General features: G+C 40.0%; 1 protein-coding gene across 3 annotated transcripts in view; it reads left to right on the top strand.

The window, feature by feature from the left end:
* Positions 1-14,331, top strand: part of flna (filamin A, alpha (actin binding protein 280)) — a 65,071-nt gene that overhangs the window by 30,695 nt on the left and 20,045 nt on the right. For 2 of the 3 annotated variants that reach the window (XM_059332588.1, XM_059332590.1), the window contains exons 14-32: positions 25-138; positions 297-440; positions 522-645; positions 2,297-2,457; positions 2,594-2,684; positions 2,886-3,055; positions 4,638-4,755; positions 5,623-5,735; positions 6,552-6,701; positions 7,392-7,710; positions 8,533-8,706; positions 9,459-9,621; positions 9,713-9,873; positions 10,723-10,890; positions 10,988-11,111; positions 11,403-11,559; positions 12,122-12,311; positions 13,525-13,548; positions 14,065-14,312. In XM_059332588.1, the coding sequence (XP_059188571.1) occupies positions 25-138; positions 297-440; positions 522-645; positions 2,297-2,457; positions 2,594-2,684; positions 2,886-3,055; positions 4,638-4,755; positions 5,623-5,735; positions 6,552-6,701; positions 7,392-7,710; positions 8,533-8,706; positions 9,459-9,621; positions 9,713-9,873; positions 10,723-10,890; positions 10,988-11,111; positions 11,403-11,559; positions 12,122-12,311; positions 13,525-13,548; positions 14,065-14,312 (2,913 nt within the window). The remainder of the gene's footprint in view (positions 1-24; positions 139-296; positions 441-521; positions 646-2,296; positions 2,458-2,593; positions 2,685-2,885; positions 3,056-4,637; positions 4,756-5,622; positions 5,736-6,551; positions 6,702-7,391; positions 7,711-8,532; positions 8,707-9,458; positions 9,622-9,712; positions 9,874-10,722; positions 10,891-10,987; positions 11,112-11,402; positions 11,560-12,121; positions 12,312-13,524; positions 13,549-14,064; positions 14,313-14,331) is intronic. The other variant, XM_059332589.1, reaches the window with a different exon arrangement.

Consider the following 14,331-nt stretch of genomic DNA (forward strand, 5'->3'; position numbering starts at 1 on the left):
GCTCCACCATCATGTTAATTCCAGGTTAAGGCGCATGGTCCAGGCCTTCAGAGCAGCGGTTTGGCTGTTGGAAAGCCCACTGAGTTCACAGTCGATGCCAAGCAAGGAGGAAAAGCTCCTCTGAAGATTTTGGCTCAGGTAGGGCTGTGTGTGTTTTAATATGTGGCAAGAAATGTTCTGCATGTGTTGGACCGTTGAGTCCTGCTCCAAACACCTCTGTCTCCATGCTATAAACACCTTTGATAGATCTGCTCCAGTTGTCTTATTAAACTCTTTGGTTTTCCACGTCTGCACAGGATGGTGAAGGTTCTCCTGTGGATGTGCAGGTTAAGGATAATGGCAACGGCACATACGCCTGCACTTACACCCCACGCAAACCTGTAAAACACACCGCCATGGTGTCCTGGGGAGGGGTCAACATCCCTGACAGCCCCTTCAGGGTGAGAACAAAGTCCAGTACAGTAGTAAAGGATGTTGTACTTCAGACAAGTCTCTAAAACTGTTGTTGGTTTTGATCACAGATGAATATCGGAGCAGGCTGCCATCCAAACAAGGTGAAGGTGTCAGGACCTGGGGTCGCCAAGACCGGCCTCAAAGCTTTTGAGCCAACATACTTCACAGTGGACTGCTCAGAGGCTGGCCAAGGTAAACACAACACAGTATTTACCACTTATCATTTTATAAACCATATAAGGAGCTTTGACAGACAAATCCCTTGTGTATTTACAGATGCAATAATCAACATTTGCTTAACAACAATGGCTCACTGTGCACTCGACATTGCTGTTAGAGATTCCTCGTAGTTAAGATAACTAAGTTATTTTCAGCTGTACTGAGCAATCAAGCGTCCTTCAGCCCATTGTTTTGGTTTTCCGGACTGCACATTCATCTCTTATTGTTCCATGCAGCTGTTTTCAGATATAAGGCTCTAATAAACCCAATCTACACTACCTGCACAGTGCCTGATGACAAATAGACAACTAGATGGTGCAGAAAGTGGTGCATTTAGCAGCTAATAAGTCATTTATTTTTTCCTCATGAGTTGGTGGAGAGCAAAACGGAGCTAAAAGTAGAATGGATGTTGGAGTTTTATTGACTCCAGATGTTGCTCTGTGTCTTGTGCATGTCTAAATAGGTGATTGTTTGCTAGTATGTTTGCCATTACAACTTAATGAGATGATAATTAGTCACCGTTGTGTTTTAGCTGATTCCACCTCGCCCCATTGGCCAAATCTTAGCACCTAATTTCACAGCTGTGGCCGTAACTGATTAGTGTAACTGAATAGATTTTGGTGGTCAAAGGTCACTGTGACGTAACGTTACACCTTTTTGGGCATTATGGCAAATGTCTAATAGGGTAAAATATTGAAGTGTTGACATTTTATACGCATAACAAAGGTCAACTTTACTGTGACATCACTCTACAAAATAATTTTTCTGGCTGTTATTTAAGGCCTCAAGGAACAGAGAAGACATTTGGTCTGATACTGAATTGGGGAGACTAATCATAGTGTCCACTAGAGGGTGACAGAGTGGATTTCTGTCCGATCCCACTCCCACAAAGACATTCCTGTCCCGTCCCAATCCCAGAGGAATGACTCCTGTTCCTGTGCTAACACCAAAACCGCCTTCACAAAGGGACGCAAAAACATGAATTAATCATTGACCAGGAGTCCCTGTTCTTTTTCTGATGAGGACCAGCTGTTATGACGGTTGGAGTGATCCTGTGACCCACATGATCCCATCATACACTGATTGTATAGATCAGGGATGTCCAACTGGAGGCCCGGGGGCCGCATACGGCCCACACCCTCACTTGAAGTGGCCCTCAGTACAACTACATGCATTTGAGCATGAAATCTTAAAAGTGCAGTTTAAAAATGCACAAAATTACTTCTTGTAATTAATGTTGGTCTGCTGTTCTTGCACTGAAAACAAAATAAATCACAGTAAGTGGTTATTTTTTATTTGCTTCAAACCTTTTATATTCCTATTTATACTGTTAAACATGCATTTGAGCATGAAATATGTTAAGTTACTGCACTGTAAACATATTTAAAATGGCAGTTTCATCATATCTGGTGAAGTGCACGGTCCTATATGTGGCCCTGTGGTAGTGAACATGAAAAATTGTGGCCCCCTCCAGCATTTAAGTTGCTCTTCCCTGGTTTAGATCTTCTGTGCTATTGGGTTTAAGATGTGTGTGAAGCAGCAATAGAGCCAAATGGCTGCGTTAATGCGTTAATGGCTGTATAGCACCAGCTAAATTAATGAGTTTGTTGTTTCCTGCCCTCAGGTGACATCAGTATAGGGATCAAGTGTGCCCCTGGAGTGGTGGGACCTGCAGAGGCCGACATCGACTTTGACATCATTAGGAACGACAACGACACATTCACTGTCAAATACACTCCTCCTGGAGCGGGCAGCTACACCATCATGGTCCTGTTTGCCGACCAGGTGAGTTTGGATCATGTCGTGTTAATAATATGCATACGTGACGCATGCATACAGAATATGCATGCGTGAGATGGAGTATAGAGTGTATGATTCTGTGTAAAAATGTGTTTGAGGAATGCTAATGTTTTTTGTTTAGGCTATTCCAATGACACCCATCAGGATCAAAGTGGATCCTTCTCACGATGCCAGCAAAGTCAAGGCAGAGGGACCAGGCCTCAGCCGCAGTGGTGAGAACACTATTTAGCAGCTGCTCAGTGAATATTTCCACATTTTTCTGTTATTGCTTTGCAAATATTGGTAAATATATACATTTATGAACTGTTACATTTTTGAGAAAGTTTGAGGAATAAAAAGGAATATGTGAACATTGTATGAATTACTTCATCATTCTAGTCCATACTGAGTAATAAATCCTCTTTGTCTTCCAGGTGTTGAAATACACAAGCCCACTCATTTCACTGTGAGCACTAAAGGAGCAGGGAAGGCAAATCTGGACTGCAACTTCAGCAGCCCGAGCAAAGGAGAGGCTGTCAAGGACTTTGAAATCATCAACAACCATGACAACACACACACTGTGAAATACACACCTGTGCAGCAGGTAAGATGAGAGAAGCGTGTGCACATTTTGATCTGTAGACACATCCGGTCCATGTCAGGATTAAAGGAATAGTATGAAACTTTGTTGAAAAACACTTTTTTTGCTTTCTTGTTCCAAATTGGATCAGAAATTGTCTGTATGAAGCTTGAGCCAGGAGACTGTTAGCTTAGTTTAGCATTAAAGATGCTAATGGGGAGGCACAGCTAGCCTGGTTCCCCAGTGGGAGCAAATTCCTTCTTCCAGCAACCAAACCTAAACCCAAAAAAGGACACATTGTGGTTTTGCAGTGAGTTATTTGCTTTATTCTTGGCAACCAGCCGTCTGGGTGGCTGACCTACTGACATTTCCATTGGTTGCCCAAATAACCACAGCTTTAGTTTCCATTTCCATTTGCTTGTGTAGAGTTTAAACAAGTTAAATTATTAAAGCTCTAGCTCTATACTGTAGTTAATGTGATGCCATGATTTGTCAGCGTTATCAATGACATTAACTCTGAAAATCTGTCAAAGGTCAATAGTTTGAACCGACACATCAGTTTAAAAAATATATTATTTAAATAATTTAATATATATATATATATATATATATATATATATATATATATATATATATATATATATATATATATATATATATATATATATATATATATATATATATATATATATATGTGTGTAATTTTTTTTTTTTTTTTTTTATTATTTTCATGTGGCTCTCCGGTGTCATTCATCAAACATTATAGTGGTGGACACAACTGTGTACAGTTTAGACTTTTTTTGTCAGTGAATAAATGCTACAACTCCTCAAAACTATCTTAGATATTAGAAACAACTTGAGCCCAGGCTCACTGAAGGCTATTCCCAATTGAAGAAACAAGCCCCTCCTCTAAATACTTGTTTTGTGCTGTACCAAACAATAAGATATAGTTGGTCAGACTAAAATGAACTGGTCAGTCATATTGTTTTTGTGGAAAATGAATCGTTCAGAATACTAGACTAATCAATAATGGAGAGAACAGAGTAATGAATATGAAAAATAGCCCTGCTAGTCAATGGACAGACACATTGCAAATTATTGGTTCTTACCAAGATGAAAAAACCCTTTAGATTTAGAAGTGTTAGATAATTTATCTTGTTTTAAGAGTTAATTTCTTATTTTAAGTGTTCAACATGCTTATTTCTAGATTTAAGAATCTTAATTTAAGAAATCTTGTCAAATCAAATTATCTGTCCATGCAGCAAGATCATTTCCCTCAGATGTAGTGTTTTAATCTTGTTTTTAGACTAAACACCTTTTTTGCAGTGCAGGAGAGGTGTTGATTTTGTAATCTGGCAAACTTGGTGAATAAGCACATTCAATCATGGACACGTTTTTATGGTTAGAATGGTTTGATACATTCTAATCAATTATTAAAGTGTTTTCAGGACAGTTCTCCTAGTTTGTTACATTTGTAGACCTTCACATATTTCTTTTGCTCCGTCATTCAGAAACAGGCTGGATTTACCAGCTGTTTGTTCATTGTTATTTTATCCATAATTAATAGTGTGATCACGTCTGTGTCCCTCCTCCCCCTCCTGCCCAGGGTCCTCTGGGAGTTGCAGTGACCTACGGTGGAGATCACATTCCCAAGAGCCCCTTCAACATCGCCGTGGCACCCACACTGGACCTCAGCAAGGTCAACGTCACAGGCCTGGGAGACAGTACGTACATCATCACTGCTTCATATATAACCTCAGTTATAACCACAATTAGATGCTGCTTCTGTTCTTACTCTTATTATTTTGGGGGGGATACAGAATATGAAAATGATGCGTTTCCTTCAACATTTGGGTGAAAAATATAAATAGTAAGATATACATAAGTAATAGAGTTAACCCTTTATCAGGCAAAGAACTATATTTGGTAACTTCAGGTAATATTTCGAGAAAAAAGTTGCAAATTTACTGGATTAAAGTGGCAAATCTACAAGAAAAAAAAGTAGCAGATTTAAGAGATTTAAAGTGGCAAATCTGCACGAAAAAAGTCACAGATTTACGAGAAAAAAGTGGGGAAAAAGCTACTTTTTGTGTAAAAATGTGTAAAAAAAAACCCCACAAAAATAATATTTTGAGAAAAAAGTTTACGAGATTAAAGTGGCAAATCTACGAGAAAAAAACATGCAGATTTATGAGATTTAAAGTGGTGAATCTGGGAGAAAAAAGTTGCTTTTTTTCTCGTAAATCTGCTACTTTTTTCGCGCAGATTTGCACTTTAAATCTCTTAAATCTGCGACTTTTTTTCTTGTAGATTTGCCACTTTAATCTAGTAAATTTGCAATTTTTTTCTCTAAATATTACCTGAAGTTACCAAATATAGTTATTTGCCTGATAAAGGGTTAACTGTGTACAATTGTAAGACAGTTAGTCCAAATTATGAGTTGCTGTAAAGGGAAATTACTGATTTGGAGCCAATCCCAGCTGACATTAGGCGAGAGTTACCAATTCAAGCAAAAATATAATGGAATATCTGGAATAGTCTTCTTTCCAAGCAGATCTACAGTGTCCTCTCTGCTCTTTGTGTCCCTGTAGAGATGACTGTAGGTAAAGACCAGGAGGTGACTGTCAAGTCGAAGGGTGCAGGAGGCCAGGGGAAGGTGGCCGCCAAGGTGACTGCACCGTCAGGAAAACCAGTGGCCAGCAAGGTGAGGCACAGGATGTTCTCATTTGTATTCTTATTTTTACAATCTATTTAATTTATTTACCTCAGTGTGGGGATTACCCTAACAGTTCTGCTGTTACCGTTACTTATTTGGGAAGATATTGCCCAGCCCCAGTCTCTGTAACAAGTTTTCAAGTGATGTTACCAACTTGTCCTGAGTGTTGTATGAACATTTTCAATACACTAGTGTCACACTCAGTTTCCCTGTGTAATATGTCTTATTTTAGTGTATTATAGAGCTTAAGTGTCAGGGATGTTTCTCTGTGAGTAAATGAATAACAAAGTACTTGTCTTATATCTTGAGCAAAATCTTACATCTCTAACATGATTCATACAGTCATGGAAATTATTAGACCATTGTTTTCTTCAATTTCTTGTTCATTTTAATGTCTGGTACAACTAAAGGTACATTTGTTTGGAGAAATATAAAGATAACAAAAATAGCTGATAGGAGTTTAATTTAAGATCTGATATCTAGACATTTTCCATGGTTTTATTGATAATGATTTTAGTTATTATCAACCTTTTAGTTGCACCAGTTTCAATGGCCAAGAGACCGAAAATAGGTGGAAAAAACTACAAGTACTACAAAACGACGTAACCGCTTTCCCAGCTTTAATGGAAGAATAACGCAACAGCGCCCCCCCGGTTTTAATGGTAGAAATGCGATAATGCTTTCCCGCCTTAAATGGGTTAAAGTAAACAAGAAAACAATGGTCTAATCATTTTTTCCATGACTGTACATACTGTTAATATGTGGTTTTGTTATGATTAAATCCTGTTCCTGTTGCTGGTCCAGGTGGATCCAGGGTTGAGCCCAGAGACCAGCCAGGTGAAGTTCATCCCCCGCGAGCAGGGGCCGTACCAGGTGGAGCTCACCTACGATGGACTGCCCATCCCTGGATCCCCCTTCACCCCCACAGCCTACCCCGTCTCAGATCCTTCCAAGGTCAGACACCGTGACTGTTACACACCGTTGCTGCACATCTCTGGACTAAAATATGAAAAAGATTAATGATATGCAAACATTAAATTAAATTAAAATTAAAAGTAACTAGTGCGGCGCCCATAGGAAGTATGTATTCATATAGTGGGATTAAGTAGATTTTAATTTTAATTTTAATTTTTAGTAGACAGATGGATGTGAATAACAGAATTTGCACATTACATGCAGAACACTACCATGTCTGCAACTCCATAAAACACTTACTTTTCACCATCCAGCTCATACGCACTGAACATTGATATTCGCTGGAAACTATTTGATTATTATTGGAAAATCGAACCTTGTAGCGCAGTTTAAAACTCCTAAAGATAGGTAGGCTAAATAGACTTCCAGATGAGATGAGTCAGGGTGTAAATCCAGAGTGAATTGTGTTACTGACCAGGTGTAGGCCTATCACACAATGGGGCGGAGCTCCCCTAAAAGGGGGCGGAGCTCCCCTAAAAGGCGTCCCATCAGAAACAGTGCAACACGTCCTACGTAAATAATGATATTTTGAAAAATGAATTAAAAAATCTTCACATACGAAAATCACACACACACACACACACACACGCACACAAACGCTTCTTGCTTTTATAGATAGATGATGTTGCCACATGTAGTCATACCTCTGTGTCTGGCCTCTCCCCTCAGGTCCGTTGCTCTGGCCCAGGCCTGGAGCGCGCCAAGGTCGGGGAGAAGGGGGAGTTCATTGTGGACTGTACCAACGCCGGCCCGGCTGAGCTGACCATCGAGATCATCTCAGACAGCGGCACTGAGGCTGAGGTTCACATCCAGGACAACGGAGATGGGACCTACACCATCACCTACATCCCTCTGTACCCCGGCTCCTACACCCTCACCATCCGATACGGTGGCCAGGACGTGCCAAACTTCCCCGCCAGGCTTAATGTGGAGCCGGCCGTCGACCCCAGTGGAGTCCGTGTCTTCGGACCAGGAGTGGAGGGCAAAGGTGATATTGATTGATATTTAGTGTTTTGGTTGCGATATTAAATGTATTTATTTTCAGTGTTCTGAGGCAAAGATAATGTTTTTTATTTTTGTTGTATTTTTTTTGTTTTTTGTTGAATGTACAGGCATGGAAAAAATGATTAGACCACCCTTGTTTTCATCAATGTATTGTTCATTTTAATGCCTGGTACAACTAAAGGTACATTTGTTTGGACAAATATAATGATAACAACAAAAATAGCTGATAAGAGTTTAATATAAGAGCTGATATCTATTTTTCCATGGTTTTGTCGATAATGATTTTGGAGAGAAGAAAACCATGGAAAATGGCTAGATATCAGTTGTACCAGCCATTAAAATGAACAATACATTGATGAAAACAAGGGTGGTCTAATCATTTTTTCCATGCCTGGACATGCAACATTAAAATAAAAATAAAAAATACAACAAATTAAAAACCATTATCTTTGCCTCAGGACACTAAAAAATAAATACATTAAATACTGCAACCAAGAAATTGAAGAAAAAGGGTGGTCTAATATTTTTTTACATGAGTGTATGATGACAAAAAAAGTTTTCATGTATGAGATTAAAATAGTTTATTATTGTCATCCAGTACTTCATCTACAGTATTTCTAATATCACTTTAATTTATACAGTAATAACAGGCTACTGCAACACAGCATTACAAACCTCATGGTTTCAAATTCAGAAAAAGCTCTGGCATTGGTACTCTGAATCAGAAGCATCTGAATCAGATTAGTGCTTCTATAAATGTAATCTGAGAGTGTTAACGCTGACAGACATTCCACCGTGTTTTCAGGTGTTTTCCGTGAGGCGACCACAGACTTCACTGTGGATGCTCGTGCTCTCAATCAGTCCGGAGGGGACCACATCAAAACTCTCATCAGCAACCCGTCCGGCAGCTGTACAGACGCGCTGATCACCGACCTTGGAGATGGAACCTACAGCGTAGAGTACACTCCCTACGAGGAGGGTGAGTTCACATCAATCACTATCACAACTCTTCCTCAGAGGGCTTTAATCTGTCCAACATCTGCCCCCTTCTGTTCTTCAGCCCTCGCTTCAGATAAGGAAGCAAGTTTGGTTTTTTTGGGGTTTTTTTTTGCTCCAAGTCTTTTTTATTGATGTTTATACATAAAGAGGTAATGTAGAAAGTACATAAATTCAGAAACATAGATGATTAGAAATAGTACGAATACAATATAAACATAACCCCCCCCATCCCTTGCTGCAACAGAGCCCCATCCCTGCAACAATATTACTGTACTATTCGACAACCTAGTATTGATTGAGCTTGTATGTGGTTACTTGTGTTACATGCATCACGTACATCAGAATTACAAGAAAAAAAAAAAAAAAAGAAATATATATATATATATATATATATATATATATATATATATAAAATGTAAAAGAATAACAGATACATTGGTGTTAAAGCAAAATAGCATGATGCACAAGTAGGGCTTCAGATTAAACACAATACAGGATCATATAGAGCACCAATATTAGTGACATCTAATTTCTCTATATAACTTAAAAAGGGTTTCCATGTAGCATACATTTTTTTTTAATACATCCTCTTGTAGAGTAACGAATCTTTTCTAATAAGATAAGGAAGCAAGTTTAAACGTAATTATGTGTGCAGTATTTGTAGATGTGTTATTGGATCTTCCGGTCCATGCGTTGGAAGCTGTGCTGATACAGTGTGTATGTCTGCCTCAGGCCCTCATAGTGTGGAGGTCCGCTACGACGGCTCTCAGGTGCCCAAGAGTCCGTTCCGCGTGGGCGTCACTGAAGGCTGTGATCCAGCTCGTGTTCGTGTGCACGGTCCTGGTCTGAAAGGCGGCACCACCAACAAGCCCAACAAGTTCACAGTGGAGACCCGGTACGTGAGCTCAGACATTCACTTGGAAGAGTCAAAGCAGCTGAAGTGTTTTCTGCTTGTATCTTCAATGTGTGTCGTCTTCCCTCTGCAGAGGAGCAGGTACTGGTGGTCTCGGTCTGGCGATGGAGGGTCCATCAGAGGCCAAAATGTCCTGCACTGATAACAAAGATGGCAGCTGCAGTGTGGAGTACATCCCATACGAGCCCGGCACGTACAACCTCAACATCACCTACGGAGGACAGCCCATCAAGGGTACGAAAATACTAATCGGTGTCGAAAACATTTCCTCGTTATTATGATGATGTTTCACAAATTTAACCCTTATGACTCTATGGGCATTTTTGTACATTTTTCTCTTTTTTTAAATTTTCATTTCTTGATAATTTTTGCTGTATTGCAGCTTGAGGCATGAAGTTTTGCAGGAACTTTTCTTTTTGAAACCCATTGTCATTAACCCTTACATGTCTTTCATACTCCATTGGTGCATTGTAGCAACTGCTATTAAATCACCATACATCAATATTTTTTTTAGATTTTTTTTCCATAAATCTCTTAAACAACTTCAGACTTGTTCAAAACTACCAAACATTAAATCATTTTTTTGTTTTTAGAATTTTAACCCTTATATGCCAGTTTATATATTTGAAGTTTTCCATAATTTCTTCAAAAAAATCACATAAAATTAATTATTTTCCATATAATAAACAGTAAGGAGCTGGGATTTTGTTGCTGATTAGAGTCTTGGATATGTCAAAGATTAGCAACAAAATTGATTTGATTGCGTTAGTATAAACATTAATCACCACAAAGAACAAAAACTCTTCTGAAAGGATAAGTTAATATTTTTGTTCACCACCATTGTTAGGCACTACTTGGCTGCCGCAGTGAAAAGATTATCAATTGTTTCTCCTCTGTCCATTAACAGTGACAAAGAGCTCCTATCCTTTTAATACATTCTGTCGTGTATCTCAGCCAGGTCACAGCTAAAATGTATGACTCAAAGGCAGACATGATGAGAGAACAAGAAACATCCACAGGATAATGTTCATAAAACGTCACTATCTCAGCTTGCAGTTTGATCATTTTTTCTCGTCTGTGCAGGAAGCCCATTCTCCGTGCCGGTCAGTGACACAGTAGACAGCACCAAGGTGAAGTGCCAGGGCCCAGGCCTGGGGACCAACGTCAGAGCCAACATTCCTCAGGCATTCACAGTGGACGCCTCCAAGGCTGGAGTCGCCCCACTGCAGGTCCGCGTACAAGGACCCAAAGGTAAGTGTGAGGTCTCATCTATTCACAGTTTCAGCTCGTCTATTGTGACATAAGAAGAGTGTAAAATGATTTCCTGTGTGTGTGTTGCTGGGTTCAGGTGTGGTGGAGCCTGTGGAGGTGGTGGATAACGGTGATCAGACTCACACCGTCAACTACGTTCCCACCAGAGAGGGACCCTATTCTATTAATGTATTATATGCTGACGAGGAGATCCCACGCAGGTAAAACACACACACACACACTGCAAATTACTTGTTTGTTACCAAGAGAAAAAAACCGCAGAGATGTTAATTTCTTATTTTAAGCGTTCAACATGCTTATTTCTAGATTTAATAATCTTAATTTAAGAAATCTTGTCAAGGTAAATTATCTGTCCATGCAGCAAGATCATTTCCCTCAGATTTACTGTTTTATCTGGTTTTAGACTAAACACCTTTTTGAAGTGCATTCTGTGTACAATCAACATTTTGTCCCACTGAGTATCTGTTTGTGGTCCTTTCTCCCTCCGTCAGCCCCTACAAGCTGAAGGTGCTCCCCACTCATGATGCCAGTAAGGTGCGAGCCAGCGGACCCGGCCTCAACACCACCGGGGTGCCCGCCTCGCTGCCTGTCGAGTTCACCATTGATGCCAAAGATGCAGGAGAGGGATTGCTGGCAGTGCAGATTACTGTGAGTGCTCAAATTATAGAAATAAAAACTAGTTATTATAGACACTGTTTTCCAGTGGTAGAAGTACTCAAGTACTGTGTGAGTATTTCCATTTTATGTAACTTTTTACTTCTACTTCACTACATTTTTAGGCAAATATTGTACTATTTATCCACTACATTTAGCTGACAGCATTAGTTACTTTACAGGATTGAGATTGAACATAAAATATATGATACATTTTTTTTAATTAATTAGTAATTAAATGAGCTCTTTCTTTACAAAATTAAAACCCTGCTTACATAAAAGCATTAAAAAAAAAGATTAATAATATTTTTAGAATACATATAAAACAGTCTGAGTGGGGCCATTCTGCGTAACAAGTACTTTTACTTTTGATACTTTAAGTACATTTTGACTCTGGTACTTTTGTATTTTTACTTCAGTAAGTTTTGAATGCAGGACTTTTACTGTAGTGGAGTCATTTCAAAGTGTAGTATTAGTACTTTTACTTAAGTCAAGGATCTGAATACTTTTTCCATCACTGCTTTTTCAAACTTTTGTCACTATTTAACCCCTGCAGGACCCAGAAGGGAAGCCTAAGAAGGCCAACATCCGGGACAACCATGACGGGACCTACCTGGTGTCCTATGTGCCGGACATGACTGGCAGGTACACCATCCTCATTAAGTACGGAGGGGACGAGATCCCATACTCGCCCTACCGCATCAGAGCCCTGCCCACTGGAGACGCCAGCAAGTGCACCGTCACAGGTATGTCCAGGATGGTTCGACCACTCCCACGCACACATTCAGTTTTTAGCTTGGAGAGGTAGCAGCACTCTGAATTCTGTACAAGTACTTTGACTTAGAGCTGTTCTGCCCTACAAAGTCTAACTGCAGGAAATACACGAAGGGTAAAACTGAGGAAAAACTGCTTTAAAGTCTCTTGACATTTTTTATCTGGCTGCCAAATGGGTTATTGGTATGTAGGTGATATGACACTTATTTCTACATGTGTTAATGATTTAATTTTATGTTTAAAAATGTAGTTACTGCACTCTGTGCATCACTATTTGAACTTTTTACAGCAAAACCAAAGTGCAGTAAACACAATGTTGTTGTCTTCTTTCAGCTTTTATATTTTTTATTTTTCAGTAAATAAACACTTAACATTATGAAGTAAAGTTATATTTTAGTCTTAATATTATTTTATCTCACTTTTATCTTACTTTCTACTTATAATTTATATTAATCTTGTCTTCACTATTCAACACAATGAAGAAGTTAAGGCTGCACTGTATCACAGTCAAATCAGACCGTGGTATGTGAATTTACTGCGCTCTGCTTTGGTTTTAAGTTGGATTTTGTAGTTACTGCCATTTTTGAAATGCTTAAACTACACAGTGTTGTATTATTTATTTTCATTTTGACATAATAGGAAATGTCCCTAATTTCTTAAAGAGAGTGACATGACAAGATTGATACCACTCAGAGACTCTGCTTAGCCATGTAAAGGAGCAGTGTGTAGGATTGAGCGGGATCTTTTGGCAGAAGTGGAATACAATTTCATAAAAGTGTATAATTACCTTGCACCGCCATGTTTCTACAGTAGCCCAGAACGGCCAAACCAAACACTGGCTAATTTTTCCGTTGCCTGAAGGTCTTTAAGACTTCACCTCTCAGTGAAGCTGCTGCTCATATCTCATTTTTCATGCATTGTTATGTTGTGTTCCTCACGCTGTGCTCCTCAGTTACACTCCCTCTCACCCACGTCCCCGCTACACACACATACACACACACACACACACACACACACACACACACACACACACCCTCCCTGCTTCACACTCCACCATCACCGTTTGTTTTCATCAAGTGTTTGGAGCACAGTTATTGCCTCCCACCACCCCCACCCCCACCTGACTGTCTTTCATTTGTCACTTTTTTTTCTCGCTCCCCTGCTTCTCACCGTTCATTTTGTCAGTCTCAATCGGCGGTCACGGTTTAGGTAAGCCTACTGAACAACTTTGTAATGTAGAGGAACTACTCTACCTTTTCTTTCTCTGCTGTCAGCATGGAGGAGAGTGGCACCAGCTTTCAACAGAACATCCCGTCTTCTCTCTGTCTCTCTCTCTCTGTCTCTGTCTCTCTCTCTCTCTCTACCTCTCTATCTCTCTCTCTCTCTCTCTTCCTCTTCTTCTGTCCTAACCGTTTGTCTTCATTTCCCTCTCTCTCTCGTGTTATTGCTCAGACTAATGGACTAACTGTAGGTAGGATGGCATGGTGGAATGGCTAATCTAGCTTTCAGTTCTACATGGGAAACTGTATGATAATAACACATGAGTCATTGGTAACAACATACAGTAGATGGAAATAACATGACTAGATCTCATCCAACTGTATCCTGGTGTCCTGACTGTGGAATGTGCATGCTGAATGCTGTGCGTGCCTGTTTGTGTCTATGAGATAAAGGAAATATAAGGCATTACGGCTCATCACTGACCCTTTCCTCTGAATCTTGAAGGCGCTGGTGTTGGCCCCACTATCCAGATTGGCGAACAGACCGTCATCACCGTGGACGCCAAGGCTGCTGGGAAAGGCAAGGTGACCTGCAGCGTGTGCACGCCCGAGGGGGCGGAGCTCGACGTGGATGTTGTTGAAAATGAGGACGGCACGTTTGATATCTTCTACACGGCACCACAGCCTGGCGAGTATGTCATCTGCGTCCGCTTTGGAGGGGAGCACATCCCTAACAGTCCCTTCCAAGTCACGGTGAGTGATGTGCATTCTG

The sequence above is a fragment of the Centropristis striata genome, chromosome 5 (genome assembly GCF_030273125.1).
Source record: "Centropristis striata isolate RG_2023a ecotype Rhode Island chromosome 5, C.striata_1.0, whole genome shotgun sequence".
NCBI lineage: Eukaryota > Metazoa > Chordata > Actinopteri > Perciformes > Serranidae > Centropristis > Centropristis striata.